We start from the raw sequence: 12,971 nt of genomic DNA, 5'->3' as shown, positions 1-12,971 counted from the left end.
GTAAGCACGCTACAACCTTTTTTGCTAAGTCACTGCTTGTCTGACTTTCAGTTCCTAAACCCTGCACTCTTAACCAATCAAATCAGAAGACAGGATCTTGCTCCTCCCACATGGGGAGGAGTTGAGTTGAGTGAAAGTTTTTTGACTACATAACTGCAAGCATGACTTGTAGTTTTTCTCCTTTGCAAAGTTTTTTAATGTAGTTGTTGATTTTTCCTAAACTTAAAGTGCTTTTACTTGTACTTGCTTTGCAAAATGTTATTGTATTGCATCCTTCATCCCATAAAGTCAACATTATGAAAGTGCTATTTTAATAGTAAATGATGTTGTAATAGTACACTACCTAGATATATGGTAACTGTTCAATAAAACACTTAACAGTCTTCAGCATATTCACATTACTGTGTTATTAGCATTGTGTTACCACTGTGTTAAACGCTGTTTTGTATGCATGCTGATGTGTGTGTGTGTAAACATCTATGAAAACTTCAGGTGCAGTTGTTCCTGTGGATGATGCGCTACATTAGCACTGGGCTGCTCTTCTTCATCGGTCTCAAAGCTCCAGGGTTGCCAAGGAGACCTTACATGCTACTGATAAATGAAGATGAGCGTGACGTAGAAAACGGTAGACAGGTAGTGACAGGGCACTTCCACTGTATATTAAAACACACGAGCAGCTTTGCTTATATACTCTATTAATGCTTTTTTTAATGGTTTCATATCTTTCTCTGGGTCAGAGCCTGTTGGGAAGATCAGAGGAGAACCAGTCCACCTGGAAGGGTTTTTGGAAGAAGGTCCGTCTGCTTGTTCCCTACATGTGGCCGCAAGGCAACAAGTTTCTCCAGCTGCTGGTCCTCTTCTGTTTGGGGCTGCTGGGAGTGGAGAGGGCTATTAACGTCTTTGTACCCATTTACTACAAGAATATTGGTGAGTGATGTGTCTTCGTCATCATGCACTATAGACTCAAATGTTCAGTCACTCACACTGATGGCACTGCAGTGACATTGTTGCAGTCAGATTAAAATCTCATAATGCTTTTTATTTATTCATTGATTTTTTTTTTTCACCACAGCTTGAAAGCCTCATTTTGTCTCATTCTCCTTGATGTCTGTGTCCTTTTTTCAGTGAATGAACTGACTGATGGCAGCAGCTGGCACACTGTAGCCGTTACAGTGTGTATTTATGTCCTGCTTAAGTTCATGCAGGGTGGAGGAGCAGGTAGGACTTACTTCACGGATGCCCAGTGAACATTGTAGTACCACAGAGAGCTGCACAATGAGCATCAGCCTCACATGCCACACTAGCATTAAGGCTGCTCCATTATTTTGACCACCAACCTCTCTTCTTTTCAGGTTCCTCTGGATTTGTCAGTAACATGCGCTCTTTCTTCTGGATCCGCGTGCAGCAGTACACCAATCGACTGGTTCAAGTCAATCTGTTTGGCCACCTGCACTCCCTCTCTCTGCGCTGGCATCTGAGCCGCAAAACTGGTGAAGTACTGAGAAGTATTGATCGTGGCACAGCTTCCATTAATAGCTTGCTCAGGTAAGATGGCATCAAACAGGATCACAATAATTATTAACAATTAGTAATAACTCAAATAATGATTCTGTTAGGCAATGTTTTTATCCTTAAATGCTCCTCTCGTGTTAGAATCTGAAGAAAAATTAAACTCAGGTATTGGTGTTTTTCCACAGCTACATAGTGTTCAGCATCTTTCCAACCATTGCTGATATTATCATCGCCATCATCTACTTCAGCGCTCTTTTCAATGCCTGGTTTGGCCTTATTGTCTTCATCTGCATGACCCTGTATCTCAGTAAGTTATGCATGTTGAACCTGAACTAGCTTCACTTTGACCCAGTTTAATAATGAAAAATAAACTTCAAGTGTGAAAAACATTTCTGTACTTCAGCATTGGCTAAGATAGATTTCAGATCCTCTTTGACTGTGTAGTAATTCCTTATTTAAATGTTTGCCAGCCTTGACGATCATCATCACTGAATGGAGAACCAAGTACAGACGAGAAATGAATCAGATGGATAACACTGCCAAGTCCAGGGCTGTGGACTCCTTGTTAAACTTTGAGACGGTAAATTAAATAAGTTTGTGGTTCATAAAGAAGTTTACTTTTCTTTTTATTATTCTTTCATCTTAAAATGCACTTTAAAATACAATTAGTTTTTTCTGGTTCCATAGGTAAAATACTACAATGCAGAGAACTATGAGGTCGGCCGGTTTGAGGGTGCAATCTTAAAATATCAGGTAAGTGCATTTATCAACCGGTTTTGGCACTCCACGGCTTGCCACGCCTTCCCCTGCTGTTTTTTTTCCTAAGCTGGTCTTTGTTTACTTTAACAGGAGTCAGAATAAACCTGCTCTCCTACAGTCTTTCTAGTTATTGCTACCTTTGAGATAGCTTTTAGCATTAAGATGCTGAGTGGAAGCAAATTTATGTCAGGTTTGATTTCAAAACAAAGACAAAATGAAATAACTGGATGTTGGAATTCAGTGTTTTTTTTGTGTGATTTTGCTGCTTTGATTTTCCTGGGACAATATTTAGACAATCCATAATATTCTGCTGCTGAGGACTACCTCTAAATTCTTGGACATCGTTGGGTGTTATGTCACTAAATCATGGCCCCAAAATAAGCAAAATCACTTGCTAAGAGACATTTAACCAACTATTATTGGGTTTGCATGTAGATATTTGTTCCTGTATTTCACCAAAACTAAAACTGAGACACTGATCACAGAGGTAGAGAAAAATGTTTAATTTAGTGGTCTCAGGAATGGAGTCATATATTTAATTGTTGCTTCCTTCTCCTGTTGTAGGAATCAGAGTATAAAACCCAGGCATCTCTGGCCTTACTCAATCAAACACAGAATGCCATCATTGGAGCAGGACTGCTGGCTGGTTCCTTGCTCTGTGCATACTTTGTCACAGAGGGAAAGTTTCTGGTATTGACTTTGTAATAATGGTTTGCATTATGCCTCTCCACATTTCCAAAACTATGCAATTATGTTGTTATTGTTGTTATTATATTATTATAAGTGTCATAAAAACAACTCTAACCTCAGGTCGGGGATTATGTTCTCTTCGGTACCTACATCATCCAGCTGTACACCCCACTCAACTGGTTTGGGACATACTACAGGTAAAAGAAATATAGAGATTATGTATTGCTTTTACCAAAACTCTGTTTGACTCCTGTTCCTTTTGCCAACTGTTGGTTTTTCTCTTCTTTCCCTGCAGAATGATCCAGACTTCCTTTATTGACATGGAAAACATGTTCCAACTTTTTGAAGAAGATCAAGAGGTATGTTTATAGATGGGTAAATATTTGCAGCGGTGATATCAGTGGGGTTTTTTTTTAATGTGTTTTGAGTTTTTTATGTTTTTTATATGTTGCCTAATGCAGGTGAAGGATGAAGTAAATGCAGGAAGCCTTCTCTTTAAACTGGGGAAAGTGGAGTTTGAAAACGTTTACTTCAGCTACACAAACGGGTCGGTTTATTTTTGCGTGGATTTCTTTTATTAAACTTCAGTCTCAGTGTGTTCTTGCATGGCTCTTATAAATTTATTTACTGCTTTACAGCAAGGAGATTCTCAGGGATGTGTCCTTCACAGTTCTTCCAGGACAGACAGTTGCACTGGTGAGTCTGAGGCGAGATGTTTCCTGCTTTCCAGCATTACATTGAGCAGTTAAGGTGTTACTAACATTACCGATTATTAACATATCTTCAGGTTGGGCCGTCGGGATCTGGGAAAAGCACAATCATTCGACTGCTTTTCCGTTTCTATGATGTTCAGGGAGGCTGCATTCGCATTGATGGCCAGGATATATCAAAGGTAAGAGGTTTGGCACCAGAGCTACTGTGTGAGAAATATTTGAAACTTCCCGTCATCCAGTCGACAGCTGTTTATGAAATCTACATTATAATGAAGTCATTAATCCAGTAAAACACAAATCAGCCAATTCTCTTATTGTAGAAGTCATAAAGTCTTTGTTATTACTATAATTGCACAGACTAGACTTCTTATTACTTTATCTTCATCATCTTTCCTCAGGTGAAACAAACATCTCTGCGATCTCATATCGGCGTGGTTCCCCAGGATACCGTGCTGTTCAACGACACCATCCGGGAGAACATTCGCTACGGTCGCACCACTGCTAATGACCAGGAGGTGGAGGAGGCTGCACTCGCTGCTGATATCCATGACAAAATCATGACCTTCCCTGATGGTAACGTGCAGATTAATCCCTCAGTTTATTCAGCATTGTGACGTCAAAGATTTGTTTTCCATACTTTTACTAAAATCGTGGGTGTTTAAATTGAATCTAAGTTTATATCTTTTAAATGTATATTTCTGAAGTTAGCCATATTTTTAAAATGTTCTAAAGTGTAGTTAGTGATGATCACTGTGTAACTGCAGTCTCTTCTATATTGCAAGAAGTTTTTTTCAGCCTCTTTCTGTGTTTTTGTTGGGCAGGTTATGATACCCAGGTGGGGGAAAGAGGACTGAAGCTGAGTGGAGGAGAGAAGCAGAGGGTGGCTATCGCCAGAACTATCCTCAAAGCACCACAAATCATCCTGCTGGATGAGGTATGTGACTGAACTGTCATCTCAAGTGTAAACTCATTGCTGTTAGTTGCAGTTTTCTAATATTATCTCTCTGTAGGCCACATCTGCCCTGGACACACAGACAGAACGTAACATCCAGGCCTCTCTGGCCAAAGTCTGTGCCAATCGTACTACAGTGGTTGTAGCTCACAGGTAAATAAATTCATGTACTGTCAGGTTTTTTTAAGTGAATTTATCCATCTTCATTTATTTCACCGATGACTTGTGGGTCCGTTATTGCTCTGTAATAGGTTGTCCACCATCATCGCAGCAGACCAGATCCTGGTTGTCAATGAAGGGCGGATTGCTGAGCGTGGACGGTAAGTGTGCCTGATTGTTTTGAATGAAACTCCTGCCATAACACATACAGTTGTGAAAAATAAAGCATTCATAGGAATCTGTGAAAAGTTTACAGAGGGTCATCATGAGCATTAATCTCATGATAATTTGGGGCTAGCCATCAACAAGCTTCTGGCATTATTCTGGCTTGATTTTTGCTCACTGTCTTCTTGGCAGAATTGGTCGATATCATTGAAACTGTTTAGTTTTATACTTTTAAGCATAGTCAGGGCTCTAGAGTGCGACCAGTTTTTCAATGGTGCAACTAAATAAAATCCTGTCACACCGGTGCGACCAGCTGTTCCAGTAAAAAAAAAAAAAAAAAGTCCCGGCAACTCTGAAAGTCTCCATGTTGACAACTGACAGACATCATGCCCCTATCGTGTGTCCCAATCAGAGATAGTCAGGAGTGGGACCTCTATGATTGACCGTGGTCCTGTAGTTGTCCCGTAGTCCTTTGTGTGTACGTTTGAAAGTGCAGGTGGAAGAGGGAGGTGAGTAGCTTGAATAAAGCGATATCGATTCATTAAATCTTGAATTTTTTTAATATAAAGACTTTTATAAGACTTTTAAATATAAATGTATTTTGCCAGAAACGCCAGAATCTCAGGTTAAAGCTCTCAAAACTATTTCAACAACCACCAAACAGCTGAAACAGTAAATGAGAGCAGCTAAACAGATTCCACACAAAGACGTAAACACAGAGCGGACCCGACGCATCAGAATCAGCTTTCTCTTTCTCGGCTTTCTCACCCGATGGCACGTACACGGACACGCCGTTGGGGCTGACCGCCGACAGCTCACTGATTCTGATGCGTCGGCGGGTCCGCGCTTTGTGTTTACGTCTTTTTTGCGCTAGATTCTGAGGTGTGGGTTTTGTCTCTCTCCAACCAAAATTCACTGAACCAGCATGTTTTCAGCATTATTCATTCGCTTATTGCCCACCAGTCTACCATTGTTTGCAGCGCTTTTTATTTTTTAATTTTTAAACTTAAATGTCCTCGGCCAAGAAAGCCTAATTTCTGCTGTTCAATACTGAAGAAATGTGATTTTTTTTAAATTTGGCTAATTAAGGTTATCTGCTATAAAAATCCAGGCCAGGAAAATCTCCTTCATGTTTTTCTGTGTTTTATTCTCAGTTACTTTGACACAAAGGCATCTGCTGTGATGCTCACAACTCTGATGAAGTCTCACATATGATCAGAGTTATAATATTTCTGACTGTCTGAGGCAAAATTGACTCGAATTGAATCGGGACCTTGTGAATCGGGACCTCGGGTCGCAAATGCGGCCAAATTTTTCAATGGTGCGACTAAATAAAAACCTTGGTCGCACCAGTGGGCGCACCTAACTTTTGTGCTGGTGCGCCTGGCGCAACCGTGGCAAAAAGTTAGTCTAGAGCCCTGATAGTCTATAAATTTTCAGTTGGGCTGAGGTCAGAACTTTGGAAAGGCCATTTCAAAAGCTTAATGTTTGCTTGCTTTATCCATTAAAAAAACACCGATGTGTGCTTGGGATCATTGTTCTGCTGGAACATCAAATTGTGTCCTGTCTGTTCATTTAACGCAAAGTTGAATTTGGAGGTAGTCCATAAATTTGCTGCTGAGTGGATTAGGGGAAATTCAAATTAAATTCAAACGTGCACCCAATTGTTGTGATTTAAAGTCACTAAAAATTTATGCCGTCCATCATTCTACCCTGGAAAAAGAAAAGTTTTCCCTGACCATGTAATTCATGCCCAAGGTACTGAGGTCATGTGGCTGCAAAACAAGCCCAAGTCATCACTGCTATAGTGCTGACAGTTGTTATGAGGTCTTTTGCCAATGTTGTTTTTTGCAAAATGTGGTGCTGTGCATTATGGCCAAATATCTCCACTTTGTTTTCATCTGTCGATTGCGATTATTTATTTTTTTTTTTGTAATCACAATGTCATGAATTTTTAACATGAACTTTTAACATAAACATTTAACATGCTAACGGATGCCTGTAGAGTCTGAGATGCAGCTCTTTTTTGTGGTTTCTCTAAGCATTGCACGGTCTTACGTTAGAGTGAATATACTGCGACGTCCACTCCTTGCATGAATGGGCAGCTGTTTTGAAGGTTTTCCACTGTAGAATGATGGTTTTCAAGTTGTTTGGAATTATCCCTATAAACACTGCTTGGCAGCAGCAGCTGCTTCTTTAAGATGATTGCTGATGTCCTTCCTCCGTGGCCTTGTGTTAGCGCTCACCTGAATGCTACAGACCAGCAAACCAATAAACAATCAAATATCAATCTTTTCTCCATCCTAGACACGAGGAATTGCTACAAAAAGGAGGTTTGTATGCAGACATGTGGTTGAAGCAACAACAGGCTCAGGACTCAGATTCATCATCAGACACTGAAACCAAAGATCGCCAGTCTGAGAAACTGCAGCCACCATCGACCTCCTCAGGACACCACGGGCACTGAATGTATTTGCTTTAAGAAAAATCTTTTTGTATTCTTTGTTATGGTTGTAAACGGGGCAATGTGGCGAATTTAAATGTTTTGAACACTCTGCAAGGTGAAAGTGTTATTTATTGCTAGATTTTCTAAAGTGAATGTGCAATGACAGGTCAGGGTAAGGTGCCTAATGAAACTGAAGAGGTATTCACACCTTTTAGACTTTATATCCAATAGTTGTGATTCTAGCCACGGTTTTGATGCCAGGAGTTAACAAAAGATCTAAAACTAAAAAGAATTAGCACAGGAGAAGAGACAGATGATACTATGTGCTCACAAACTAAACATAATGGGGACCTGCTGTGCTTTTTCTCTCATAGATGTACTGTTACATGTGCAGATGCTCATTTAAAGACCGCCAAAGATCCAAAAAGATCAGTTTATGTATAATTATTCCTGTGAGCCAGATGTTCAGGTTGCAGACTGCTCAAATTCACAATTTGAGACTTTTGTTTTTTTCTTGTTGTGACTCTCTATGATGTCAAAGAGAGGGGAAATCCCTAATTATCTCAGTCACACAACTCTCACAGTAAGCACTGAAACCCCACCCACCTGCTCCACCTGCTGGGCAGAGGAAAGTTAGACTAAAGAGTTGGACTATTGGAGCTATTAGAGTCTTAGAATACAAATATGGAGGTGCAAGAAAAGCATAATGGGTCCCCTTTGAATAAAATGTGGTGGTGGTGGGGGGGTTCCCGTCTTTCCTCCACCTCTCTACCAAGTTTCATGAAAAACCAGCTTATTAGTTTTTATTGTTAATGAGAAAGAAGCTATGGGGGTTGTATATTTCTGCTTCTGCTGTGGAGCAATAATATGACCTGAGACACATGAAAAGTAAAATCAGTCTTGACTCTGTATCTTGGTGTGCTCAGACTGTTAATTCTGAATTCTGCTGAGTACTATATGCTTAAGAATAGAATGGTGTTAATGTCATCAGGGATTTTGTTTTGTTATTTAAAGTTTTGTTAGCTGAATTTTGAGCTGTATGTATTTGTACATTCTTGGAGCAGGAGAGAGGAGCTGGTAGTGCATAAATATATATCTCCATGTTTATGCTAGTAAAATAATGGGCATTCATCATCATTTTCTGTGTGACACTGACAAAAATATATATTTTTTTCATTTTCTTTGATAATAGCATTGTTGTGTCAGGGTTTGTTTGTTGTTTTTGATCATTCAGTTATCTTTAGACATACTGATTCATGCCTGAAGTTGTACAGTCCAGCCTTCCATTGGCAGAAAGACCACAGACATTTCTCACGGCAGATGTTTCCACTCGGTATGTGGCTGTAATGGGGCCAAGTTATCGATCTGCGCTTGTGCTCAGTTAGCAAGTCAAAATATCTGCATGAAAAAGAATGTCTAGAAATTAAACGTCCATAGATCTAAGTACAGCCATACAATTTTAAATAAGTTATTTGCTGTCTTATATCTACCTCAAAAAAGGTGTTGTTCATAGTTACAGGTTTTGGAAATACTGTTTTATCATCTAATCATGAGCAATAAATGGCATTATTTCCATCCTTTTTCTGTCTTTACATTAAAACAACATCCTGTCCAGTTTAGACTTTGAAGAAATGTTAATGTGATGGTATCTCACATCACTGATGCATTTGACAAACTATTATTTTACTTAGTCCATAGATGCAAAACTGCATCATAATAAGTTTACAATCTGAATTGTTATATCTTATGATAAGTCGTGTAATACCACATGAATTTATTGGTAATAGGGATGGTCTGGTGTTAATTAATTCTGTGCATGTTTCACTTATGGGATATTAAAGTGCCGAAACCTGAAGCCATCCAGCAGTAAAACTTTAGACCTGTTGTGTAATAGCAGCAAACTGTGTCTGTAAATTGGACTAAAATACTGTTTGTTTCGAGAAGATTTGCTGAGACAGGAGATCATTTCACAACTCGGACCTGGATACACTGAATTTATTTATAATAGTAAGACACCATACTGGAAACTGTGTCTGTGGTGGACATTGGTGAGTTTAGACCCTTTTCAGAGGTGCTCAAGCATCCCTAAATTTCATCTTAGCACCCCTAAAAATAACTTTACTAATAGCCGGAACAATAACGTATTTTTGTATTATTTTTCATTTTCCTCTAATGCTACATATTCAGGGAAACTATCTATTGGAGATGATGTTGTGCCAACAACTCTTATATGTAATTTCTTTGCTTATATTTGTAAAATGAATTATTATTATTATTAAGGGTTATATACAAAATAAAGAAATGACCTTCTTTGCAAGTATCTTCATGACTAAAGTTTGCACCTACATTATAATCAATCCAGTCTTTTATGCCTACTTAAAATACCTTGATAAACCTGTGATGTTGCATATGTTGCTATTTCAGCTGCCTTCGTGGCCAGATCTCTCTTCAAAAAGACGTAAATAATAATAAAAATGAATTTAAAAAGGTAAGAAAAAAAGTGAAAAGGACTGCTTATGTCGACCGCCAGCAGTACAAGCCTGATACTCAGCTTGAATAATGCAATTGATATGGGTGGATAGGTGATATAGATAACTGAACCCTGCTTCAATGTTACACCGACCTGTTGGATGACAGCACAAAGACTGAGAGAAGAGCCAGGCGAGAAAGAGAGACATCGGTGTGAAGATAGCAAAACGAGAGAGGAAAAAGAAACCTGCAAGTGTGGATGTGTGGCCAATGTCAAGCCGTTTGTTATAATACCAAGGTAGTTTCTGTTTTGCAAGCATTCACTGATGATGATTTCACATAAGTAAGCAGTGTTACACTCATATCAAGTGTGGATTCTCCCCAGCCTGCTTTTATAGTAACCTATGTCACAAATACTTATTTGCCTTATTAACTGATAGTGTAAATGACAAATAATGACATGCATTTCATAGATGCTTTGTGTGCTTTTATAGCAGCACTCTTGAACTGGAATGCCTCTGTGTCTCTGTCGAGTCTTTACACTAAAATAAAGGTTTGTATGCATAAGCTTTAATGTAAAAAGGCAGCTTTCTTAGCCGTTTGTTCAGGTGATTGCAGTGGCAGTGTAATTTCTTTTTCCGGGTGTCTGCACTGAATAATGCTGCCTCAGTTGCTTGATGTTGTGTTTAAGACTGACTGTGTCCTTGTTTCTGCTCGTATGTCCTTGGCTGCAAATTGTTCTTTAACTAACAGTATTGAGCCTTTGTCTCAGGTTTGATACCTCAAGGGTCCACCTTAAAACAGGTGCACTAACTGAAAGTAATTGATTAACTATTCTTGCTTTTTAATGTATGAATTGCAGTGCACTGCAATGGCAAAGGTGTGAAGCTAAATTTGCTCCAGGCAGTGGAGAAGAAGAAACTACTGATCCTTATTAAGATGAAAATGATACTGGACCTGATTTAAAAGCTAGCGGTCCGTGTACAATTTCTAATACATTGTTTTTAAGACAAACTTAAAATTTGATTTAAAAGGGGTTTTTTTTCTTTTCTTTTATTTGGTGTGTCTGTGTGTGTTCACACTCCGTGCCAGCTGGTAGCGTTACTCCACGGTTTCGCCAGGAAAATTTGACAAGAAGAAGAAGAACTGGGAGGACTCCAAACTAGTGATGGGATTCCCGGATCTTTTTAGCGAACCGGCTCTTTCGGCTCGCCTCACTAAAAAGATCCGACTCTTTCGGCTCCGACCCAGCTCTTCAGGTTGTTTTGTTGCTTTAATTAATTTATTATTAACAATAATATAAAATTATGCACAAAAGGAATTACTAATGTAAAAAAAAGTGCTTTTATTTATATATGTTTATATATAAATATATACAGTGGCCCCTAGAGACAAAACACGTACAAACTCCAAAAAGCACGTACAAACTTCAAAACAGAGCTACTTAGATCACTTAAATTACACAATTGAAAGCATATGTGTATTGTTTGTGTATTTATACACAAGCACTCATATATATTCAAATAATTTTTAAAAAAAAGTTCATTTACCTGTTACTACCACACACCAAATCCGGTCGTTGGTACTTGCTGGCTTGTGTAGCCACTAGGTAACAAAAGCTCAACACTGCGCCTAGCATGCTGGAGCACTTCTGTTGTGTTTTGTACGTGTTTTGGAGTTTTTACGTGCTTCTTTTTTATGTGTTTTGGAGTTTTTACATGTTTTGGAGTTTTTACCTGTTTTGAAGTTTGTACATGCTGCTTTGTCTCTAGGGGCCACCGTAAATATACTTTTATTTATTCACTCCACATAAAATGTAATAAATAAATCATATAATACAAAAACCAACTAGTCACAGTTCAACTTTTAACTATTTAAAATTTCAGCTTTTTTCTTTTAAACAAATTTAAAGTGAAACAACACAAAACACTGCAAACCACAACACAATTAAATATAAATATGAAAAAATATGAAAACAAAAAGAAGATGCACATTCTCTGTCATATGGGCACAAGGCTTGTGTGCGGAGTGAAGCAGAAAAAAGTGCAAGAGAGGGTGAGAGAAAGAAAAAAAAAACACAGCTTGTGATAAGGAGTCGGCTTGCGTCGTTCATGTCAAAGAGTCGGCTCTAAGAGCCATTTCGTTCGAGACCGACACATCACTACTCCGAACACCGGCTTCATCAGTGTAACACACAGCTGGTGGTAGTAATGACAGACACATAGCTGTGAGTTATTGTGCTCTGGGTGTCATTCCTAAATGTCGTTTGAACTACAGTTAGAGACGATAAGCAAGCTAATAACAGCTCGGAGGACTCGCTCGTCTCCCTGGAGTAGCCTCGGTTACTAACAAGTGGACTGTGTACAGTGTTTGGACTTCACAGCTGCCTGCCTGGGAAAGGTAATGTTAAAAACTAACAACAACAGCCGGTTTTATCTCTAGACTCTCTGAAATGTAGTCTGATAGTTATAAGTTTCCTTTTCTTGTAGCCACATTAGCTTCTTGTGCCACTGAGCTGGTGCGCTAACCTTTCACACTTTGTTTTCTCGTGTGTTTGCGCACTTCTCTGCCTACAATATTTAGCGCAGTAACAGGTATCGCGGTTATTTTTTTACTACTATCGCATAAATCAGTGCCTAATGTAAAAGAGCCAGAGCAGTTCCTCTTTCTAGGTATACTATAAAACACCTCGTACAGGCGGGATGTCTTTGTTAGGATTTGCTGCTAGGATTTTAAAATGATTTCTCTCTCCTAGCTGCAGCCATGGTGTTTGTGCAGAGCTACTGTGAAGCAAATTCCTCCATCTTCATAACCTGGGTGGATGAAGGCATCGCCCCCTGCTTCTACTTCACACTGGTCCCCACCATCCTGCTCTCCCTCTCCTTCCTCCTTGGCACCATCCACTGCATATGCTACCAAAAGTATGGCACGCAAATGGAGCGCAAGTTCATTCCTCGCTCCTGCCTCTATGGTTTTCAGCAGGTCCTCCACGTCTTTCTGATCATCCAGTTTCTGGGTGGAATGATTTGGAGAGCCACGAATGCAGATGAACTTCCAGGGTATGTGGTGCTGTACGGCTGCTTTTCCATCCTGGGATGGGCCTGGG

General features: G+C 39.4%; 1 protein-coding gene across 1 annotated transcript; it reads left to right on the top strand.

The window, feature by feature from the left end:
- Positions 1-495: 495 nt before the first annotated feature.
- Positions 496-8,576, top strand: abcb6a (ATP binding cassette subfamily B member 6 (LAN blood group) a). Its single transcript, XM_013910315.1, has 18 exons — positions 496-633; positions 738-927; positions 1,126-1,218; positions 1,353-1,545; positions 1,698-1,819; positions 1,983-2,092; positions 2,200-2,265; positions 2,836-2,961; positions 3,082-3,158; positions 3,257-3,320; positions 3,423-3,508; positions 3,600-3,657; positions 3,749-3,853; positions 4,073-4,247; positions 4,496-4,608; positions 4,685-4,779; positions 4,878-4,946; positions 7,258-8,576. Exons 1-18 carry the CDS (start codon positions 511-513, stop codon positions 7,415-7,417), a joined length of 2,025 nt encoding a protein of 674 aa, XP_013765769.1. The 5' UTR covers positions 496-510; the 3' UTR covers positions 7,418-8,576.
- The last annotated feature ends 4,395 nt before the right edge of the window (positions 8,577-12,971 follow it).

The sequence above is a fragment of the Pundamilia nyererei genome, unplaced genomic scaffold, assembly GCF_000239375.1.
Source record: "Pundamilia nyererei isolate P.nyererei 1_Seehausen unplaced genomic scaffold, PunNye1.0 scaffold00040, whole genome shotgun sequence".
In the NCBI taxonomy this organism is placed as follows: Eukaryota; Metazoa; Chordata; class Actinopteri; order Cichliformes; family Cichlidae; genus Pundamilia; species Pundamilia nyererei.
The sequence above is the reverse complement of the archived record's forward strand: the minus strand, read 5'-3'. Positions and strand labels throughout refer to the sequence as shown.